Source organism: Doryrhamphus excisus, chromosome 6 (genome assembly GCF_030265055.1).
Source record: "Doryrhamphus excisus isolate RoL2022-K1 chromosome 6, RoL_Dexc_1.0, whole genome shotgun sequence".
In the NCBI taxonomy this organism is placed as follows: Eukaryota; Metazoa; Chordata; class Actinopteri; order Syngnathiformes; family Syngnathidae; genus Doryrhamphus; species Doryrhamphus excisus.
The window spans coordinates 13,964,109-13,987,447 of record NC_080471.1 but is presented as its reverse complement, the minus strand read 5'-3'; the positions used below and the strand labels follow the sequence as shown (position 1 = coordinate 13,987,447).

General features: G+C 40.9%; 1 protein-coding gene across 1 annotated transcript in view; it reads right to left on the bottom strand.

Moving 5' to 3' along the window:
• sema4ba (sema domain, immunoglobulin domain (Ig), transmembrane domain (TM) and short cytoplasmic domain, (semaphorin) 4Ba) overlaps positions 1 to 23,339 on the bottom strand; it is a 44,543-nt gene that overhangs the window by 17,951 nt on the left and 3,253 nt on the right. The window contains exon 2 of the mRNA XM_058074617.1: positions 4,218 to 4,599. Coding sequence (XP_057930600.1) covers positions 4,218 to 4,335 — 118 coding nt within the window. The 5' untranslated portion in view covers positions 4,336 to 4,599. The remainder of the gene's footprint in view (positions 1 to 4,217; positions 4,600 to 23,339) is intronic.

Below are 23,339 nucleotides of genomic sequence, written 5' to 3'. Positions count from 1 at the left end.
TGTATCTGTGACCATTTCAAAGTGACAGTGACAACGAAGCAAGATTGTGGTCTTATTATTGAGATGGAAAGGTTGCTTTTGCTTTGGCTTTAAGACCAGAGTTCACACTGTATCCCATTGAGCCTTTTGTTGATTCAGAACGTGATCCTGTACCTGCTCAGTCAGCACTTTCTGCAAGTTCTCCTGCAGCTTCTCCCACCTCTTTTAGTGCCTCCTCCCAATAAACCAGAAAGATAAAAGTAAGTTGTTCTCTTTTTATTACCATTTCAAGTAATGCTTGTATTTAGTGTTGTGTTACTACCAGTAATTTAAGTTCAATTTAGTTATAAGATTGACTTATACCAAAACTCAACTTTGAGAAAGACCCTCAAACAATGCACAACAATGAGCCAATTCAAGAAACAATACAAGCAGTTGATATATATACGTATATCATATGTATATACTATATCACTATATTGACAGTTACTATGTCTTATTACCTCGTACTTTGGTATGTGACAAAAATACGTATTCATTCATTCATTTTCTACCGCTTTTTCCTCAAGAGGGTTGCGGGGGTGCTGGAGCCTATCCCAGCTGTCGTCGGGCGAGAGGCGGGGTACACCCCGGACTGGTCGCCAGCCAATCACAGGGCACATATAGACAAACAACCATTCACACTCACATTCATACCTATGGACAAATTGGAGTCGCCAATTAACCTAGCATGTTTTTGGAATGTGGGAGGAAACCGGAGTACCCGGAGAAAACCCACACATGCACGGGGAGAACATGCAAACTCCACACAGAGACGGCCAAGGGTGGAATTGAACCCTGGTCTCCTAGCTGTGAGGTCTGCGTGCTAACCACTCGACCGCCGTGCCGCCCGTGACAAAAATAAAATAAAAAATAAAAAACAAAATAAAACATTAAAAAAAAAACTTAAACTATATTAGGAAAGCAGGAAGTGAACAAATGTAACAGTTACTGATTGTAAAAGTACCAGATGGAGGGGTAGGATTTAATAAGCTTTGCTTCTTCCTACTCCTTTTGGACATGTGGAACTGTGAACTGATTATGTGATGCATTCAATTGTAATCTGATGCATGTTCAAATGAAATAAAACCATTACCATTACCATTACCATTACCAACTTACATCACTGTGTAGGTATGGAACTTGTACATAAACCGACCTGGAATCAATAGTCGTAAAATGTGGGAGGTTTACCCAATAATTGACATTCAGTGTAGCATTGACATTCAATGTCAATGCACTGTGGTATAACCACATCATCTGCTCCAGTGTCAGTTTGTATTTCTTGCATAAGTTGACACATCTGGTTGAAAAGAGAGCACTTCTGAATAATGAATGACACTTTTATTCCCTTTGAGATTACGGGCAAGACCTTAAAATTGAAACTGTCCACACATGAGGAGATTATTAGCAAAGATTGGCGCCATAAGAAAGGATTTAAAGATGTAGGTTTAAGTCATGCAACATGGTCTGCATTAAAGCCTATGCAGGACTCTTTTTTTTTTTAACTCCTTGAACCCATGATCCCGCTGCAGCATGCATAATGACAACCAGACAAGCATTTACACCATAACACATAAATCCACACTCATTATTAATGGCAGATTAACCTGCTTATTAAGGCCAAGGCAGGGACCAGGGGACAGCCTGAAGACAAGAGGAAGGGAATAGATTGTGCAAAAATGTTACCAGACAGTCATGCAGGGATCTGGGGCCACCTATGCTACTGAGGGGAAAAATCTGCAAGTTGTTAGCTAACTAGCATCCGGAAGGAGCACCCATGAGTAAAAAAGTTGGTGTATAACCGATAATTTATTTTTACATAAACTAACCAGCATCACCAGACTTTTTTTAGACTTACTGCAGAAGCAATCAGATAGAAATGAATGCCTCTCCATGTTAGGTTAAACTACCATCCAATATAATGGATAATTGTTGGGTTTTATGGGAGTTGTAAGCAGCTCTGTTGTTAAAGTCGCCTATTTCCTGCATGACCCCTCATGAAAATAGTTAAATAATGTTTTTCCCAAACAAGACAAAGAATTCTACTCTCAAAATGAATTGCTAAATTGGACAACAGCATACAGAACATTCCTCCTCGTGTGCTGCAGCTCCATTTGACTGGTCTAACATGAGGCTGGTGCATATTTCACGCTGTTTAACACTGGCTACACGCCTGAAAAACAAATATTTCTACCAAGACAGCCAGAAGTGAGAAACCTCCACTTATTTAGCGAGTGATTAATGGTGTGCATTGCCGTGAAATGCTCCGCCGGGGCAGAGCTGTGAGTTTTGCTCTTGGAGCGATTACCTGTTGATATGGGTGGGGAGACGGAGGGGGGATTGTAAATGAGGTAACATACAAGCTCAGACTGGATGTAATTCATGTCCATAAAAGAGCGCTAACTCAGGTTTATCAACAACAATCCTCCGTGACTCTAATGATGCCAAAGCCATTAACCACAGTTCAAACAGAAAGGCTGCCGTGATGTCTCCATCCATCATTTGGTATCATTTCCTACAGCCATACCGAGGCACATTAAATGTTTTAATCCACTTTGTCATCTCACTTGGGACCATTTATGACCTCCATGAAGACAAATCATGCAGCACACAACCTCAAAAGTGAAAAATAATAATGGGCAGATGAAATGCATGTTATACTATAATAGGGCTGCAATGATTATTTGCATAATTCGAGTACCTCGATTACAAAAACTATTAGACTACTAGAAAGTACAAAGAGCATCTAAGGATTAATCCCAGAGGTCTGTTTGGCTTATTCCACAAAATGCCTCATCAAGAGGTTTAAAGAATAACCATCTTGAAACAAAGTAGTCAATTTGCCCTGTACTGTATTGCCAACTCACTATCCATGTATTTTGTATTACATGGATAGCATTATTTTTTGCGTGTGACTGCTAAATAACCCGCCACGAGGCCAAAGAAAATTGCGAGTGCCAGCAATTTAACAAAGAAGGTGAGAAACACGTCAGGATGTACGAGAAGTACAAACAATATTTCTGGGTTTCTGTAACGGATTCACTTGATTTATCTAATTTCCTATGTGCCAAATTTGCGTCAGTTTTCCAACGTTTTGCTTTTTTTCTGACCTTTTGGAACAAATGAACAAAAAACGAGATACCACAGCACATGAAGCATAACTAAACATGTCAACATGAAAATCAAGATAAGGTTTTGTTGATTTTATGTTGTACAGTTGTTTCACCATTCAGAAGGAATTTTTTCATTATTATTATTGGGGGTGTGATAAAATATAGATATATCGAAATATTGCACTATTTAACCCTATGCTAAATTATCTGGAGCCTATCCCATTTTGGGTTGGGTTTTGTTTCTATCATCATATTTTGATATTATCCTTATTATTGTGGGCCATAAATCACAAATCAGATCGAATCTTGAAGTATCTTGAAGTTAGGAAGCACTTTGGACTATGACCAATCACAGCAGAGTGGGCATGCCCAGAGGCGGGCTGTGGGTGGAATAAAATAAAAAAAGACCATTTTGGCAGGAAGCACAAATCAAAGGAAATACAGCTGGAATAGGTGCATATTCTACAAAAAAAAGTTTTTATAGGAGACCACAGCTCAATTCAAAAGGTCAAAAAATGTGCATAATAGGTCCCCCTTAAAAATGGTACTGGTAAGGATGTATAATAGCAACAGTGGGAAAAAATCGTTGTGAAACTTGACTACAGTGGACGTCAGCCAACACCTTGCCAAAACCTCTGACTCAGTAATGTTACCACTCTTACCAACACAAGAGTTGTCTGGCCTAGAAGAATATTGTGCATCACAAAAATAAGTGGTTGTCATGCCGATGACAAATTATAACAAAGCATCGTTATTCTACTGTCAAATTAAATCCCATTGTTTAAAATTCTGTGAATGGTCCAACATGACTTAGAGTAATTGTGTTTTTTTTTATATAAACAAGACATAATGTTGCCACTGCACTTGAACACCTACACGATGAGGCACTGTAAAGTCAACAACATCCAGTTTGCAGAGTTCTGCTATTCACATAGAAACCCTGTGGAGGACTCGGACACTCCCAAAGCCAACATTGTTTTGGTTTTGGTGGGACTTAATGACACTCTTTACACAGGTTTTATTAGAACTATATGAAGTATGTGCCATATGTAGTATATTCACAAAATGATGATGATTACTTACCATAAGAGAAGGTGAGGCGTGGAGTGACATCATGCTCGGCAGCAGCCAAATGAAGAGAAATAAGAAGTAAAAGAGTGAAGACTTGGAGACAGAGGCAGGCCATCCTTATTGTCCACATGTCTCCCCGGGACAAGCAGCCCTCTATTTGACTTTCAGGTTTTGGTGGAATTCATCAAAAGTTAGCGTGTTTTTTTTTTCCCCCTGCCTTGCTCCCGTCCGTCTCTCTCCTCAGACAGCTCCGGGCGCCTTGAAAGAAAGGCCTAAGCAGTTTCGGGCACACCCTCGTGTTTGCAAGGGATGCTGGTTTGGAGGGACGGCGTGCACCTCAGCTTTCTATGGGCAGACTCCATGCATACACAACAAGGCAGGCTCCCTCTGATATCTGCAAAAGAAAAAAAAACATGAACAATTAATAAATATGACACTGGTGAGTTTACCAAGACACCAAGAATAAACAAAAACAGGAAACTGCAAAAAACATGCTGCATTGAATGCATTAGTCGGAATGAGACTCACTACAACAATAGTGGAGCAGAACGAGTGTCTTCTGTATTTACTTCTCTGAATGTGGTAAAGAGGAGATTGAGGGCAGCAAGAAAACGGACTGCTGCAGCAAAGTGGAGACTATGTAGCACAACAAATGCCAGCTGTGCATCCTAGCTGGCTATAAAAAAGCAAGCACAAATATAAATCAAATATTGACTGTAGCTGTGATGAGATAAAGTCACTGTAGAAAGTTTCAAGCTGCTCTTTTCATCGCACACAACATATGTAAGGTCAGTCTCTGCTTAGGGGTATACTAAAGTAATAGAACCGCCTGTGATCAGTGTCAGATTAGACATTAAAATATGACTCCAGGGTGTTTTTCAGGTCAGGTTCATTTGATAGAGTCAGCTGCTGACAACTCAATGCCACCAGCAGCACCTCTTATCTGCATCTGAATCGCTCCTGCCTGCTCTATTGTTCACTTCACTGCCTGAGACAAGAAATCTGCCGATTCTTGGAAATGTTTGTTTAAAGAAAAATGTGTTATTCAGATAAGACAAACTATATGCACATTGTTGAGAAGCAAAGAGAATGTGCAAATGCATTATGGTCAGTGATTCCAGTTCCCGAGTTGCATCGGTGATGGACTTAAGAGGGCAATTCACAAACGTTGATTAACCGACGGCTGCAGGATGTGGAAGGAAACTCAATACGGACATCCCGGTTACAACTGCAAACACTCCATTACAGCGGCCTCGGGGAGAACCTAATTAAATGCAACCGACAGGAGGTTCAGTTTTATGCGAGACGTGACGATCGATAGCAAAAGGCGGCAAAGCGAAACTATTCTGGCAACACTGGCTCCGAGACGTGAACCGCAAACACAGACATCTCCAGAGAAGTCTGAGATGAGGAGGGAGACACAGATGTTACACAGGCAGAAATAAACACAGCATATATGGCAACAAAAACAACTTTAATGATCATTTTAGATACTAACACTTGCAGAAATGATTACTTTTCGGCTTTGTGTAACGAAGAAGACGATGAGATGCCACACATGCAAGAGGCTGAGGCTGAGCGAGAGCTGGAGTCAGCTAAAGTGAAAGAGAACAAGGGTCCCTCTGACAGCATAACAATCTATATGCAACTCTGCACTTCACTGCTCTCTTCTGCATCATGCATAAACTGAATCATCCCTTTCACTCTCCACATAGACCTGATAGTGTGCTCGGCCATAGATATGCCGAGATCCTTCCTATAGCACATCCAGGGGCGTATACATCAGCCTTTTTGGGTGGTGATTCTACATAGTATAGGGCTCCTGAATATAAAGGTTTAGTATTTACTAAGCATGTAAAGTGTGGTGTTGTGTGGTGTTACATTGGAGGGGCTGAATCTGCTAAATCCATCTGATTTGTACAGTTTGAACACACCATTATTATCATAATTATTTATTACATGGGAGCCAGGCAACAACATTTTGTTGTCAATTTCACTGCTGTGTTATTGTGCAATGACAATAAAGTCTGTCTGTCTGTCTGTCAATCAAAGTACTTCCAGTGATCCTTTCTGTTAGCCGATGCAGGGAGGTAGGAACTACTGCAAAATGGAGCAACAGCACATGAAGAAAAGAAACACAATAATAGAAGCTTTTTTTTTACGTCTTTGCAACAAGTACTTGGATTTTAACATTACACTACCATTTAAAAGTTTGGACACAATTCATGCGATTGAATGAAAAATGATTCTGCTACACCAGAAAAAAATATATCTATTTTTTTATATTTTTAAAGTAAAAAAACAGCAAGAAATGACATCCACCACTTCAACTGAACAATGTGCCTTGTAGTGCAAGCAACGGCAGTCACAATTGATTAACAGAAATCAGCTGAATCAGTCCATCACCAACATTGCATTTGACAGTTCATGCAGATGAATCTATTACACAAAGAAACAAAAAAAAGGGGTGCTCAGACAAGGGAGTGAATCGTCATCCAGCATCTTATTCATTAACACGAGGGCTGTAATTATAGGTTATCACCTTCGGTCTCGGGCTGATACTGACACTTGGGGGCATGATACCTGGCCTGATACCAGACAAACCATGTGATGATCTTATTATCATATACTATTTAATCATGAGCTTATTATCACGTACTATTTAATCAAAAGACCATTTTGTTTACAGAAAATTTTCAGTTTATTACATGTATTATATCTAAACAGTGTAAACTGTGTGTTCACGCTCGTGATTGGTTGTTTCACGGGCACGATACCAGAGCAGCGCGCTCTGAGTGGACAGCTACGGGGGCTGATACTGGACATGGTTAACGTCTATATTTTATCAGTATCACTTCCCTGGCCTTTGACACAGTATCATTTCGGCCTTTTCCAGTATAATTCATGGGCGGTTTCTAGGGTACAGGGACAATTAATACTGTAGTATGTGATAATAAGAAAAACTCCCACATTTGACAGCTGTCCGCTTTCCAAATAACAATCTCAGTATCTCAGTGTTGTATGATAGAGAAGAACATAAGAACATATGTTCTTCATATGTATTTCCTGTGTGGTCACAATATTTTTAAAGAGGAAATTAACATTATATTTAGCCCATTCCCAGAAGTCTTTGCCATCACTTCCTGTAAGGCAGCTGCAGCCATTTACGTCATAAAAGCATCCACTGTACAGTATATTATCCGAATGTGAGGACAGACCAATGACAGCACATCTTACTGTGAGTATTAAAAATAGCCACTGCTGAAACAGGTGGTGCTGCCATAATCATGCAGGCCATTGGGGGCCAGCTGCAGAAGGGCTGGCGGATCAATATGACCCACTGGCGCATCTGTCATCTCACATACTGGCCTCTTACATCACAGATTTTGGGCAATGCCCATCAACCGGTGAGCGCCATTTGCCGTTGTGATACTCCTCGTGCACGCCGACTTTCAGTGGTGTGAGAGAGCAGAGGTGAGAAGGGAGGGAATCATCTGTCAGGCGAGGCTGTTTAATGGCACACAGACTAAGAGGCTGATACCAAGGGCGAGCCTCGTGAGGGTGTTGACGTTGTTTTGCACTGTTGCTACCATCGCTTATTGTGTTTCTCAACACAGAGGTACAGTATGATTCACGTCTCACGTAATGTTTACACCAAGCAGTTCCTGATCAGGCTTGCATTACCATCATGGGATGTACGTAGGCAGGATGATAAGCACCTGTGTCAGCTTTGTAAATAGCATTTAATCCGACAATACATGCAACAAAAAAGACAAACCATTACGGTGCTGCTTGGGGACATTTGCCATTTAAAAACAGGCATTCGTGACCGGGCATGCAAAATTTGGAGTACAGTTATGAAACTTTTGATATTTGACAATATTTCAACATTCATTCATTCATTCATTTTCTACCGCTTTTCCTCACAAAGGTCGCGGGGGTGCTGGAGCCTATCCCAGCTGTCTTTGGGCGAGAGGTGGGGAACACCCTGGACTGGTCGCCAGCCAATCACAGGGCACATATTATTTCAACATTATTTTAAAAATATATTTAAAAACAAAATGAATTACTTCAAATGTTTTGCCTAATGTAAAAATATATATAAAAATAATAATGAGAAATTAATGAAAAAATTATTGAAAATAATTAATGAATTACGAGGGTCGCGGGGGTGCTGGAGCCTATCCCAGCTGTCTTTGGGCGAGAGGTGGGGAACACCCTGGACTGGTCGCCAGCCAATCACAGGGCACATATTATTTCAACATTATTTTTTAAACACAAAAAATTTAAAAACAAAATGAATTACTTCAAATGTTTTGCCTAATTTAAAAATCTACATAAAAATAATAATGAGAAATTAATGAAAAAAATTATGAAAATAATTAATGAATTAATTTTGAACCTAATTTAACTTTTATGCTACAAACTATAGCTTCGTAATTGTCAAGAAAAACACGACAAACTCCAAAACAAACTGAACCAAACTCTATACCAGTGATTCTTAACCAAAGGGCCGCGGCCCAAATTTGGGCCTCAAGCGCCACCTATGGGCTGCAAAAAACTATTGAGTTTTGCACTAGTGAGCCACTGTGGGACTGCATAGTAGGTTATCAACTGAAGACACCAGAAGTAGGCTAGCCGCTATGCTACTGTATGTTATCCATGAGATACAGTGAGTATCTCATGTTATCAATGAGTTACAGTGCAGCTTCCAACCAGATGGTGCCGGTAATGTGTCAGTCAGTTGTTTAACAAGCTCACAGAAGATCAGAAGAAGACATTCAACTCCAACTAGGAATGGAGATGTTTTTAAAACAAAAATATGAAGACAAAAGTGGTGCCAGTCCCTCCGCAAAACACTACGGTTTTACGTAAGTACAATCCTGACTTCATCAAGTAGGGCTTTGTAAATGGAGGAAACGAGGCAAAGCCGCAAGCCCACGGTGTGGAGTATTTTATCACTACCTTTTTTATTCATTGATTGATTTTACCCACCCTCGGCCATCTCTGTGTGGAGTTTGCATGTTCTCCCGTGCATGCGTGGGTTTTCTCCGGGTACTCCGGTTTCATCCCACATTCCAACATGCTAGGTTACTTGGGTAGGTTTACTCCAAATTGTCCATAGGTATGAATGTGAGTGTGAATGGTTGTTTGTCTATATGTGCCCTGTGATTGGCTGGCGACCAGTCCAGAGTGTACCCCGCCTCTCGCCTGAAGACAGCTGGGATAGGCTCCAGCACCCCTGTGACCCTTGCGAGAATAAGTGGTAGAAAATGAATGATTGGATTTTATTGAGTTTTATTCTGACTCCCTTTTTTTGTTAAAAGTAAAATCTAAATATAGGTATTTTTTATTAATAAGTCTGACTTAAGCCTTTAAATTCTTTCTTGCTTGATTTGTTCCATAAATTATTAGCCAAAGTTAACATAGGTTTAATAAAAATCTTTGTGATGATCATATTTTATCATGTCATGTTATTACTCAAACTTTATTCGGTTTTTAGCTTGCGGAGTGGATTTGATTTATTATTGAAAACAAATGAATGAGATCAATTAAATCTATACAGTGTTAATATTTAATGGGCCCCGGGCCAGTGTGCACTGAAAAAAATCGGGCCCCAATGTCAAAAAGGTTATGAACCCTTACTCTATACCACGAAACAGTTAAGAAAAGGTTAAAAAGTAAAAGCATTCCCACTCATCAGGTCAACGTCATTCATGCAGCAATTTGGAAGTAATCCTCAAACCCCCCATTAGGGTCACATTTTTCTATAAGCTTTACGTCGTCTTTCAAGAGCAAATGCTTCTCCACTGAATCACAGCAAAAAACTATCATTATGGCAAGATTAAATAAAATAACCTGAGGTGAAATCTTTGTAGAAATGCCCCTCAGAGTGACATAAAAAAGAAGTAAGCCGAAAGCTTGCCATTTTAATGGTCCTGCTTAATTTTTTATCACCTTTTTTGAAAACTGGCATGTGGCTGCTTAGAAAGTGAGTCATAAGGTATTTATGGAAAGACTATTAAACAACTCCCGTTATCCCGTGAATAAAAATGTAAAGTTTGCATTTCTGATTAAGGAAGTGTCGGAACATATTCCTGCTCGACCCATTTTAAGTTCAATCCCCAGACCCAGCTAAGAGCAATTAATGGTTCATTTTTACCCTGAATGAAGCATACAGCTGTAATTATGACCATATGCTATTCCAAAGACGTTTAATTGCCTCATTAAAATCTTATTTAACTCCTCAACAGAGACAGGGGACATTTTGAACCTCGGGTTCAGGGGAGCTAACTTCATCAAGCTCGCTTCTCTGCTGGGGACGGTGACACACACAATCGGAAGTTGTGGAGAAGATCTTGTTCAAACAAAATTGAAGCAGTATTGACAAATTAGCGTCAAATACGGCCGGTGAGTATGAATAGGAATATTTCATCACCTCTGTCTGATACAAGTGCCTAAATCAGCCGGATCTCAGAAGTGGAAATATTCCTAATCATATTCCGTTTCATTCCTCCGGGCAAAATTGTCCTAACAGATGTAGAGCAGGCAAGAAGATTGCTGACAAAATGTAAAGTAGCTTAGTTACACCATAGCCTGCTTTCGCTATTAGGGTCGACGATGGTGAAAGAAGAGTAGCAGAGGAAGGAAAGAGCATTAAAAGAGCATAACAGAAGAAGATTACACAAACGCACAGTTGTCTTGTAGTCTCATCACAGTCAAATTTGCGTCAAGTAAGTTAACAACCTGGTAAGTCGAAAAAACCTCCAGACATCTTCGACCATACTAACATTGTAGACCAAAACACCTGAAATAAAGTAATGCTAAGAGTCCACTGAGCCGGCGCCAGTTGGTGCCAGTTTGTGACAATGCAATTTGCTGTGGCGCCTAGTGTCGCCAATAAGGTGCCTAGTGGCGTGCAGTGGCTCAAACTGCCTCCCAACTGGCTCGTAATGGTGGGAAAAATTGAGATAATTTGGCTCCATGGCGAGCCACTATGCGCCAATCACATAATCTTTGGCGCGAACTGCCGCGAACTGGCACCAACTGGCGCCAGCCCAGTGGACTCCTAGCAAAATCTAACAAGACCAAAGAGAGCTTCTTTATTAACATGTTTTTTCATCGGTCCGAGAATTCCTGCCTGCACCCTTGCATGATATGAAAAAAGAAACCATAAAATCACCTTCATTGAGACAAAACCATATTTTACATACTTTTTCTAAAGAACATAGATATTAGTGAATGAGATGAGATGGTATCTTTAAGGAGACTTTGGATGTGAGAATACATTGGTGGAGCTCTAGCAGGTAAGTGAGGGAAAACCCGATGATAAAGGCTTCTTGCAGGCCACTCAATGCAGTTTATATGTATTGAGTTGTTGGGTGTCTGCGCAGCGCTGTGCACCATGCAATCGTGCACAATCGTAACTTTAGATACAAACCGAAATAGAGCCGAGCTGAAGAAAACCTAATAAGGTGGAGGCATTGTGACAAACGCTGAGCCGTTTTCAACTTCTCAATTGCACCGTGTGAAGCACCGCTGACCTCCTATGTGGCTTGCGAATCACAGAACATGAAGAGTGAATACATAATGAGCATTTTCTTACAAATATGGATAATGATGAAAAGTACTTGTTTCTGTCAAAAATGCATTATCCGTAAATGAGTATCCGGCTCATCTCTACCTATAACCCTTTGTTGCCACAGTCATATTTGTACATATTTATTTTTGCTAATCCTCTGGTAAGTGCATGTAAAATACAAATGCACGGATGAATCTGTCATGACATGCCAATGGATGTTAAATCCCTCAGTGTGACATAGCGGCTGCAAGAAAAAAAATTCCACTGGCCTTCACAATGGATAGAGGAAAGCCATAAACACAATGAACATAGTGCTGCAACATTAGGGATTGACATATTCTACAGAGATGGAAAAAAAAGGCCATGAGAGTGCACTGTGATTAGATGCACAGATGAGCTTCTCATAAGATGCTTTCCACTGCACAAATGGAAACCCTATAAGACGTCTCCTGACCCTATATTTGAAGCTATATTTATTATACATGTCACCACACTTTTTAGCCTTGTGTTTGTTCTGTCTAACTCAGCAAGCCAACATGTGGTAAACAAACTGCTGCCATATGCAGTACAGCAAAGGCAACAAATTCAGAGAGAATGAAAAAGATACACAGTCTTATACTGTTTGACATATCAGAGGTCTTTGTTTTTAGGAAGGGTCATGTGTCTGCCAGGTGAAACTGGAAGTAGGTCAGGTCTGTTGAAACACTCCCACTTTGAACGTCTCTGCGTGTTTACTCTATAAACCTGCTTACTGGAGTGAAATATTGACAGCCATGAGGGCGGCAATGATAACACAGCATCAGCCCCCCGAGGCATTTTATACAGTGTTCATCATAACAACAGCAGATCCAAAATCGGTTTTAAACAATGACATATTGTACATTGTTTGAGCATGTCTACACTTACTGTATAACAAACACAGGCTACTATAAGCCCTGATTCCCTGCATGGGCTGACTGTGCTGTGATTGGCTGGCTTTGCAGACATGTCAATTAACTGTAACCTCAACAAGTGCCTTCAATTGCTGAGGTGGTAGTTCAGGTTGGGACCGGAAAGTTGTAGCCGCTGCCTGATGGATGATAACATCGTGAGCCTCAAACTCACCACACCCTGCCAAGTGTCCGGCCTCAAATGCTGCACCAATCTAAAGCTTTTCAAAGCGCCACCCACCTCGGTGAGACATTTTTTTGGCATATTTTGCAGTGTGTAAAACTTACAGGTTAATAGGTGACTCCACATTGTCCATAGGTATGAATGTGAGTGTGAGTGTGAATGGTTGTTTGTCTATATGTGCCCTGTGATTGGCAGGCGACCAGTCCTGGGTCTACCCCCGTCTCTTGCCTGAAGACAGCTGGGATAGGCTCCAGCACCCCCTATGACCCTCGTGAGGATAAGCGGTAGAAAATGAATGATTAAATCCCATTCAAACTTGACCAGTTTATCCCCATTGCTTCACATATATTACCCTAAATTCCTGTTAATTCCAGTTCAAAGTTTCCTTCACTCTATTGCTTGAATTCATTTCAATTTCCATGGAAAATGTATAACTTTGAAAAGCCCTGAAATTGTTCAAACCTACTTACCGATGGTGCAAAAAAAATGCTACATTTTCTAAACACCTTTATCAGCCCCTTCCCAAAAGTAAACCAAAAGAGGTTAAAAAAGAGGTTAAAAAAACCAAAATGACCAAACAATGCTATGAAAGCTAATATTGACCTTTGGACCACTCAATCAGTAACAAAGCATTGAAACATTTAGCCTGCTTGAAATCGATTAGGCTGGTGTGGGGTCCATGAAAGGCTCCTCCCTTGATGTCCACAACCAGAAGCTGCACGCATTCCACTGGCTTAGCGGCTCAGACACAAGCTCAGGCTATAGGCCACTGGGCAAAAGAGCGGTACACATAAATCACTGTTAAAGGCTGATAAAAGGCTGACGTTGTCTATTTCTCCGCATGTCCATCAATGACAACTACAAGCCCACCAAAAAGATTTGACCAAGATGTAAAGATCGGGCTGCTGTTTTGAATCATGCATATATCCTGTTGATTATGTAATTAAACATGGACCCCATATTTATTTGGGGGAAGACCATCTCCTTTATGTGGGGTCTGTAATTGGGCTCTCCCCCGCCGACTCTGTGACCCCACTTAGATAAATAGCGGGATGCGCATTCCTCAGTCTTCAAGAGTCACACTTAGGTCTTGGTATGCCAGTCATTTGAGCCCTCATGTGAATCCTTCGTTGGATCGAATTCCAATCATTGATATCCAGCATCCCGGACGACCAGATGTGACCCGTGAGGCCAGCGTATCAGGACAAACCAAGCGGGGCAGATGAGCTCTTGTCACTCAAGAGCGACCCTCCATTGACAAGGCAAAATGCAATCCGGCTAATGCTGTCAGTCAATGCAAAATACCAGCAGTGCTCAATTCTCGTCGTTTTTTCTCGCAGCATTACACAAAAACTGATTCCTATAACCAACTTTTTGCAGAAATGTCTCATGTATCAAAAAAAACAGTCTGACACTAAAAATATACAGCGTGCATGCCTTAGCACGCCAACTGCAGCGCTCGATCCCAACACAGTGAACTCGTACATACAACACTGCCTCATTACCCATCAATGGCGAGGGAGGTGCATTCATGAACACTAGAATTCCGGACATCAGCATTACAACACAAGCAAGTAGCCAGAATTGTCAATGATCAATCACTGATGTTACACTTCAACAGCAGAATTTATGTACTTAGGGTACTACAAAATCTTGTATATTTTGCACACAGTGCTGTGATGTGATAATTACGACATGATAATGTTGAATGTGTACTTTGAATTTTTGCTTGTAATTTTATATATTGCATGTCTTCAAAGCAGCTACATTGTACATCAAATACAGTGTATTTACCTTGTATTAAATCTAGTAACATGATGCATGTTTTCATTATTTCTTATTTTGTTTATAGTCAGGTCGGGCGATATGGACCTTAACATGTATCACTATATTTTGGGGCTGTATCACGATATGACAATATCAGGCAAATCTTGTATAAAAACCTACAAACCTTAACCCATATACCGTAATTAAAAGTAATTAAAAGTAAGCTTAGACATGATACTGTGTTCAAAGCAAGCCAGTCTATTCCAGTTATTGAGTGCAGCAACATTAGATCCACCGTCAGTAGTTAAACACACTTGTTTGGCATCGACCCTAAATGTACATTTTTAGATGATCCTAACTGACCCTGTTATGAACTTTTCTTAGCCAAGAATCTTTTATGTTGATGAGTAGAGTCCAATCTTCTTTCCTTGGCGGAGGCTTCATAATCATTCAAAATGTTTTTACTTCCTTTTCCCCCCTTCCGTCACACTTGACGTGGTTGGGAACACAACAAAATTATGGGGCTTGCATTGATCCCCAGGCTGGATAATTTAATGGCTGACTGGCTGTTCCATTTAAGCAGACAAGCATAATAAGGGGATTAGCAGCCTATCAGATGACAGACTTTAGTGTGTTGGGCTGCAGGTATACGGCTAAACCACCAAAATCACATGATGTGATGAGCTTTGTGCAAATGCATAAATAATGTGGTCTATTCAATGTACAAAAATGGTCATGTTTACAGTCGCACCAACGATTCAAGACCTTTTCTGCGGTGAAACGCTCACAAGTTAAGAGATTAGCAATTGAACTTCAAAAAGGGGCCCTCAGAGCACATGTACTACTTTGTTTTCAAGGAGACAAGCCCACCCACTCATGTGGTTGGAGATGCAATCTGTTGCACCGCACGCAAACCCCCACAGCTGGAGGCATGTAGGTGGGTACTGATGTCACGGAAAGATGGATGTGAAATGATCTGTTTCTGGAAAGATGAGACGCGTCACTCTGACATTTGATCTGGTAAACGTGTTCTCAGACGGCGACACGAAGTGAGAGTCCAATGTGTCGCAACCGCACGGACAGGAAGTGCCGCATGATGACTCTTTCACTTTCATGTGTTATTTCTGTGTGATGCAAATTTGAACACATTATTTATTCAACAATTATAAAACATTGAAAACTTTATATATGGCATTCTCTGAAGTCAAGCAATGAAAATTAGAAAAATATGCGCAGGGGTTCAAAGAATTCAAGAAACAATACAAGCAGTTGATGTTTGCTAAAGACAAGGTCTTGAACCAGTCATGATGTGCTATATATATCACTATATTGACAGTTACTATGGTACCCATTATGTCATTGTAAGGTCATATCACCTCATACTTTGGTACCTGGTAACAATAAAATTAAAAAATAAATAAATAAAAATAAAAAATAAAACCATTACCATTACCAATGTCAGATTTCGAATTGCTGTCATATTCTAACGTGAGAGAGGTCTATAGGCGGGCGTGGGTGGAATGCATTAAAACAGACCATTTTGGAAATCCAAAGAGCTGGAATAGGTGCAGATTCTGTACGATCTAGAAAGCTTTCTGTTCAGATTATCATGTGTAGCTGCTCTATTGGAGTCCACAACTCTATGCAAAGGGCCAAAAAATTAATATTGGTGAAAATTTAATATAAGAAAATTTAAGACTGGTCACCTTAAAAGGGTCTGTATTAGGATTGGGCGATGATAAGAAAATGATAAGAAAATGACTTATACTGTTATAAAAGTTGATGACTGTGCGCCGCGGCAGATATATAAGATGAATGACAGTTGGGATAGGCTCCAGCATGCCCGCAACCCTTGTGAGGTTAAGCAGTACAGAAAATGGATGGATGGATGAAATGCTGTCATCGTGAGGAGAAGGAATGCCCGTGTGTGTAAGTATTTACTCGGCAGACCGCTCAGTCTTGGCACAAAATCATTATAAATACTAAACAATCCCCTCCTGATCGAAACAGGTTGAAATGGTCATAAACCCCGTCGAAAGTTGGCTGAATCTCCTCTTCCAGAGCGTGAATGGAAACTAGCAGGTTTAGCTTGTGTGGTTGTGTGTGCGCGACTCCGGCTAAATGAGTATATTTTCACCAGGTTGTGTTTTGCGGCTGGAATAGAAGGAACGTTTTACAGTCCTCGGTAACGACGTGGAAGTTCTGAGTGAAAAAAATATAAGTACGTAGCTTGTCTTACCCATAAAGCCACACACAGGGAACGCACGTCCATGACCGTCCTTCAAAATAAGAGCCCCATTTGCCCCATGTCTGCCTAAACAAAACAAGAATATGACATTTACAAAATATCTTCCATATGGTGTTGGAATTGCATGGGTGATTACATCTTCTTTCATCACAAGCAAAGGCATTGCAGTTTGTTGACGATTTAGTAGCAAAGTGTGCAGAGGCTGACGTCATTGGAGAAGTTATCCAGTTTGTTACCAATAAATAAATGTGCCTGACAATTTCAGTGTATTTTGTTATATGGTTTGTAGCTTTTTATACAAGACTCTGCTGGATTAAAATGTTATATCGTTTTATATTGTCACATCGTGATACATCCTGAAAATATTGTGATGTATGCATAAGTCCATATTGCCCAACCTTATTCTGTATATAGTTAATGAACGTTTTTTTGATGGTGACAGTTTGACCCTGGAACTGATTACAGTTAAACCTCTGCTTTTCGTATGACCCGGTTTTCGGTAAAAAAATGTTGCCTTAGCTTTTATACAGTATTGCATGTACAAACTAGCTACGTACTGTATCAATCAACAAAAGCAAGTGCCCTAATAAAGCACACAGTTTAGAATTATTTTGCATATTTTTCTACCTGTAAAACTACTCCACCCATCCATTCTTTTTCTATGCCACTTGTCTTCACTAGGGTCTTGGGAGTACGCTCGAGGCTATCAGGGTATACCCAGGACTGGTCGCCAACAATCGCAGGACACATGTTTCGGTATTCGCCTAACTGAGGTACTACTGTATTTTCCATTTTCTGTTTTTTTAAGTGAAAAATAATTTCAGAATAAAGTGAGCAAAGGATGAAATTGCCTTCATTCATGCTGACTATAAAAGATAAGTGGTTGAAAAAGCAAGTGTCACAATGGCAACGATCCCCATAAAAGCTGAAGAACACGGTACAAGAGTTAAGTGGTTCCTTCTCTACAGTTTACAATGTATGAGTTTGACGGCGTCGTCACATAAGCAGGCACAAAGTAAATAGGACAAGCATAAAGAATGATCACTACTGTGATTTCCCAGAGTATTTAAATGCAAGTACCTGTTAGCTTTGCAGATGTGCTCTAGCACAGCAGAATTGTGTGCCTGAACCAGGCAGGTGGATAAGTGCCAGAGAAAGAAAAAAAAAGCATATCTGCAGCAATGTGAGCCCTGCAGCCACTCACACTGCACACAAAACACTGTCTTAAAATATCACGTCTTCCAGCCGAGAAGATGAATTATTCACATATTGCTATCTACAGTGCCTCTCTTCCTAAAACATCGTCCCTGCTGTCCTGTCCTGTCCTGTCTGTCAGGCCTGCACTGTGTCTTTTTCTACCACATGCAGGAGGCTTTTAGAGTAGTGTTGCACTGAGCAGTCACTTCTCCACCTCTATTTGTGGAGCCATATAACAGTAAGGAGAGGAGCGGCAGGCAGACACAATGTAGATTTCCACATGACAACACTACAGGTAAAGTGGAGGGAAACCTCTCACAAGGAAGCGGTGCTCCCTTGAACCTTTGAAAAAGAAAGTGCAGCTGTCCAACATTCAGTTGGATAGTTGTGCGACAACATCATTTTAAAAAGTTGAAAAATGGCAAGTTTGGATAAAAATGCATGGATTTTTTTTACTATATAATGCAATGGGGGCTGCACGGTGGTTTAGTGGTTAGCGCGCAGACCTCACAGCGAGGAGACCAGGGTTCAATTCCACCCTCGGCCATCTCTGTGTGGAGTATGCATGTTCTCCCCGTGCATGCGTGGGTTTTCTCCGGGTACTCTGGTTTCCTCCCACATTCCAAAAACATGCTAGGTTAATTGCCCACTCCAAATCTCCATAGGTAAGAATGTGAGTGTGAATGGTTGTTTGTCCCTTGTCCCTTGTCCCTTGTGCCCTGTGATTGGTTGGCGACCAGTCCAGGGTGTACCTCGCCTCTCGCTTGAAGACAGCTGGGACAGACTCCAGCACCCTCCGCGACCCTTGTGACGAAAAGCGGTAGAAAATGAATGAATGAATGAATGAATACAAATAGGCATTCAAAAGATGCATTCAAAGACTTTCATGTCGTATTTTACTCCAGTCACAAAGTGATATTGCCGTAATGTTCAGTGAGACACAAACTACTTTTATTGTAGTCGGGAATTATCTCAATGACAATAATCCCTCATTAAAAACACTGCCTACTTTTGCAGGCGCCACCCCCTGAACGTTACTTCCTGTCTGCCACTCACTCTGCTCCCCTCAGGAATATATTTATAAGAACACAACGAGCATAAGTCTCATTTATGTCAGAAATGGCCATCTTATTATGTCCACTATATTGGGTAATACGAGTACAAGGGTGACCATAGCGGTAGAAAATGAATGAATGAATGAATGAATGAATGAAACTGCATTACCCTCAGATTTTGGAAAAGGAAGTTTAGAACATTCAGTTTCGACAGCACAAATGGTGTGACAAATTTAAAAAAATGGACTCCTCCATGCAAGGAGGATGAAGAGGAGATACCAAGAATATACCATCAAAGGTTCTCCTCTTTGGCGATGAATGTAGGTGGATCACAAACACGATGCCTGGATTAGTCTGCTGCTGTGTCAGGATGCGCATTTAAAGGCAATGAGAGTTGGACAATTAATTGGTTAAGATTACACTCGGCTGTGTTAAGCCCTCTCACGACTTCTCTCCTCCCTCTTTGCCACTTGCGCTAATGGGAGGGATTGAGGCGTGGGCGTGCCATAGTGTGCCGCAAAGTGTGCTTGCCACACCCCGTGCCTGGTCTACAAAAATGGATCGCAAGGTCTGAATAATTTACTTACTTTTCACTATGTACCTGTTAATGATATTGAAAGCATTGAAAATGTAAGTATCACTATTTTTGTATTTGCGGAACCATTTTAAAACCTAAACATCTAGTAATTGAAGTATTGATATTTCCGTATCAATCCGCATGTCACTACTCATAATGGAGAATGCGTGGAGAGCTGCATGAGAGTTGGGTCCACTGTCACTGGACTGGTGGGTTTCAGCCTGGCTGGACGACCGATTGCTCGGAAGGACAGCACGGACTTGGGGGCTAATTTGCTTCTTGGCGGATGTGAGACTGGTAGTGACAACGAAAGAAGGAAAGGCATGGCTGCTGAGGGAATTGTGAGGCTGTTCGGGTCCGACATTTGAAGAGGATGACTTTCGTGGTTTTAGTTGCCAGGAGGAGGACAAGAACAGCAATTAAATACTTTTCTGGTAATTACAGTGTTGCATTTATATTTCTGGGGGTGTTATTTGAGTCTTGGTGCCTAATTTGAATTCATTAGGAACTACTATTAATAACATTAATTACTATTAACGACATCATCAAAACAGCTATATAAAAAATAGTCTAAAAATAGAATGAATGTCTATGAAAATAATACAATAATTACTATCGACAGACTTTGGAAGTGTTGTTTAAAGTGTGAAATCACTTTTACCAAGGCGACGCTTTGCTTTAAGTTCACTTCCCACCTAAAATACAAACATTTTCTTGCGCTGCAAAACAACCTCAGGCTTGTTTTGAACTGGAAGCACTCTGAACTTAGGAAACACTGATAAAAATGTTTTTAAAGTATGTGGGTTTTGCAAGCTGTTAATCTATAAGCAAAAAGAAGCCATAAAGTAAGTTTAACTGTCTTTATCAAAGGACCTAACAATATTTATATGATTGTCGTTTACAAAGGTGTAAACTGTACTGCACTGTCAACAGAGAGCTGGTATTGTGTATGTGGGGTTTACATGATGTATAAAGGAAAATAAAGCAGAAAACTAGCCAGATTTAGCAGTTATATTCCCACGCTGGAAATGCATTTTACTGTAATGTAGCACAATCTATTTTGGGAGCAAAATGTCCCGTGGAGCACATAGTTTTAGATGGTAATGTGAGGCGTGTGCATGGTGTGTGCTTCGGAGGGTGCGAACAGGTGCATTCACACTCGACCTCCCTGCACGGATCTGCCATAGAATAATGACATGCCAGTGCTACATCCATCCTCTTTCATAATTGGGATGTTTGACAGAGAAACATGTGACTGTCACAGTTCTATTAGTACGCATTGAAATTGCTCTAAAGCGGATTACCCTTAAGAATATACAACCGGTACAAACATCGGAATCAGAATGCCCTTTATTGTCATTTTACATATAGTGGAATGAAATTGCAGCAGCTCCATTTTCAGTGCAATACAGTATGACCGTACAAAATATAGAAATTAGAAACTAGAAGAATAAATAAAGAATAAATAGAAGAATTAGAAGAATAAATAATAAATAACAACGGGTCTACTACATTGTAGAGGACGATCGATTGCCTTGATTACATTGTTACATCTTGTTGAGGGAGATGATGGCTCGAGGAAAGAAACTGTTTTTTAGTCTGTTTGTCCGTGCCCTGATATGGCTCTTAAGTCCAGCAAAACTTGGAGTTGAAACCCCCCATCAAATGTGAAATAACCTCAAGTATGCTATTTTTTCCCTCTATGTTTATATTAGCTAAGAGGCTAAATGCAATGATGATAAAAGATCTGAAAATGATCCCGACGTAGGATAAGACTTAAAAGATAAGACTGTTATAAAACATTAACTTGCCATAAGCAATCATTTGCTTCATTTGAGAATTTCATTTTCTTTTCATTTTATGAAACGTTTAATATGTCTTGTTAGCAGTGCGCCGATTAGATAACTGTGACCAGGGAGGTAGCAGGAATATCAGAAGAGCTAAGTAGCACCATTAGCAAAGTAAAGGGGCACATCCCGGAATGTTCTGTGATATCAAATCACAGAGGCGGAGGAGGGGGGCAGCATGCTAAACGAGACCCCGCCCGGAGGCTGGATCCATTAATCTTGCACTTGTGACAAGGAGTGCACAACAACAAGCTCGCCCGCTAACGACAAGGCGGTGCTGTGTGCAACACCTTATACGCCGTCCGCCAAACCCCCGAAGGTCAAGTGTCAGTGAAGTCGCTCGCGTTTAGACCTTTATTATTAAACGTACAACAAGCGGGACTGGTGTGAGGAAAACGGGGGTTATGCAAACCTTTCCACGGTATGATATGGTTTCCTCACGCTGGTGAGGAATCGAACACATAGCTTTTAGGCGTGTTTCAAGTCAATTGGTCTTTTTAAAAGCCTAACTCAAGAGTCGCTGTGCCATTAGAGATATCTCAGAAACTTGGCTCAGTTCCACATCCACAGCCGTTTCCCACATCGTGGCACAGTGCAGGACTGGGAATAAACACAGCAGCCCGCTGTGCTCCCAGAATGCATGTTTGCAGAGTTCCCATCAGAGAGTACACAGTAATAGGACTCCCTGAAGGCCTGTGTTTAACCTTTAGGTTACAAGTGGCTGGCCACTCCACAGCACGGCCCCCATTACCGCCTCTCGGAAAATTAACCCTTTCCTCAGCCATTTCTCTTCATCAGCACAGACTGACATGATATGATGGGAAGTCAAGGACAGTTGACTTTGATGTTTAGGATGGTTCTTAGGATGGGATCTGTTTAGGATGGGCTTGTTTTAATAGTTTGACGCAAATTGCTGCCAACAAAACTAAACAAACTATGGTAGTAACTTAAGTGACTGTAAGGCACTGATGCTCTTTTCTTGGTTCCCAAGGTCAGCATCATCCGATTTCCTCTTCTCCACTTCCAAACCTGGCTTAAATATAAAGTAACAAGTATACAGATACTTAAGCTTCACTTGTGAGTGATCACGTCTCCAAATAGTGGAACTCGTTGTCTCTCAAATTGTTATTATTCTTACTCGTCACATAAGTGACTCAGGTTTTTTGCTATGTGCTAACATAAAAAAAGTAAAATGAACAATTAATGCTTTGATGATCACAAAGCGGTTAGCGTGCAGACCTCACAGCTAGGAGACAAGGGTTCAATTCCACCCTCGGCCATCTCTGTGTGGAGTTTGCATGTTCCCCCCGTGCATGCGTGGGTTTTCTCCGGGTACTCCGGTTTCCTCCCACATTCCAAAAACATGCTAGGTTAATTGGCGACTCCAAATAGTCCATAGGTATGAATGTGAGTGTGAATGGTTGTTTGTCTATATGTGCCCTGTGATTGGTTGGCGACCGGTCCAGGGTGTACCCCGCCTCTCACCCAAAGACAGCTGGTATAGGCTCCAGCATCCCCCCCGACCCTCGTGAGGAAAAAGCGGTAGAAAATGAATGAATGAATGATCACAAAGCTGAGGTTTTGTGAGGTACAATGAGATATTGTGTTACAAAAAGCTAAATAAAAAGTAAAACAAGTAGAGTCCCTTGATAATGGCTCAACTGATGTTTTGTCAAGTACATTGAGGTCTTGTGTTAGTATATGCTAACATCTTGTGTGATGTCATACATAATGGTGACTGATCTTTT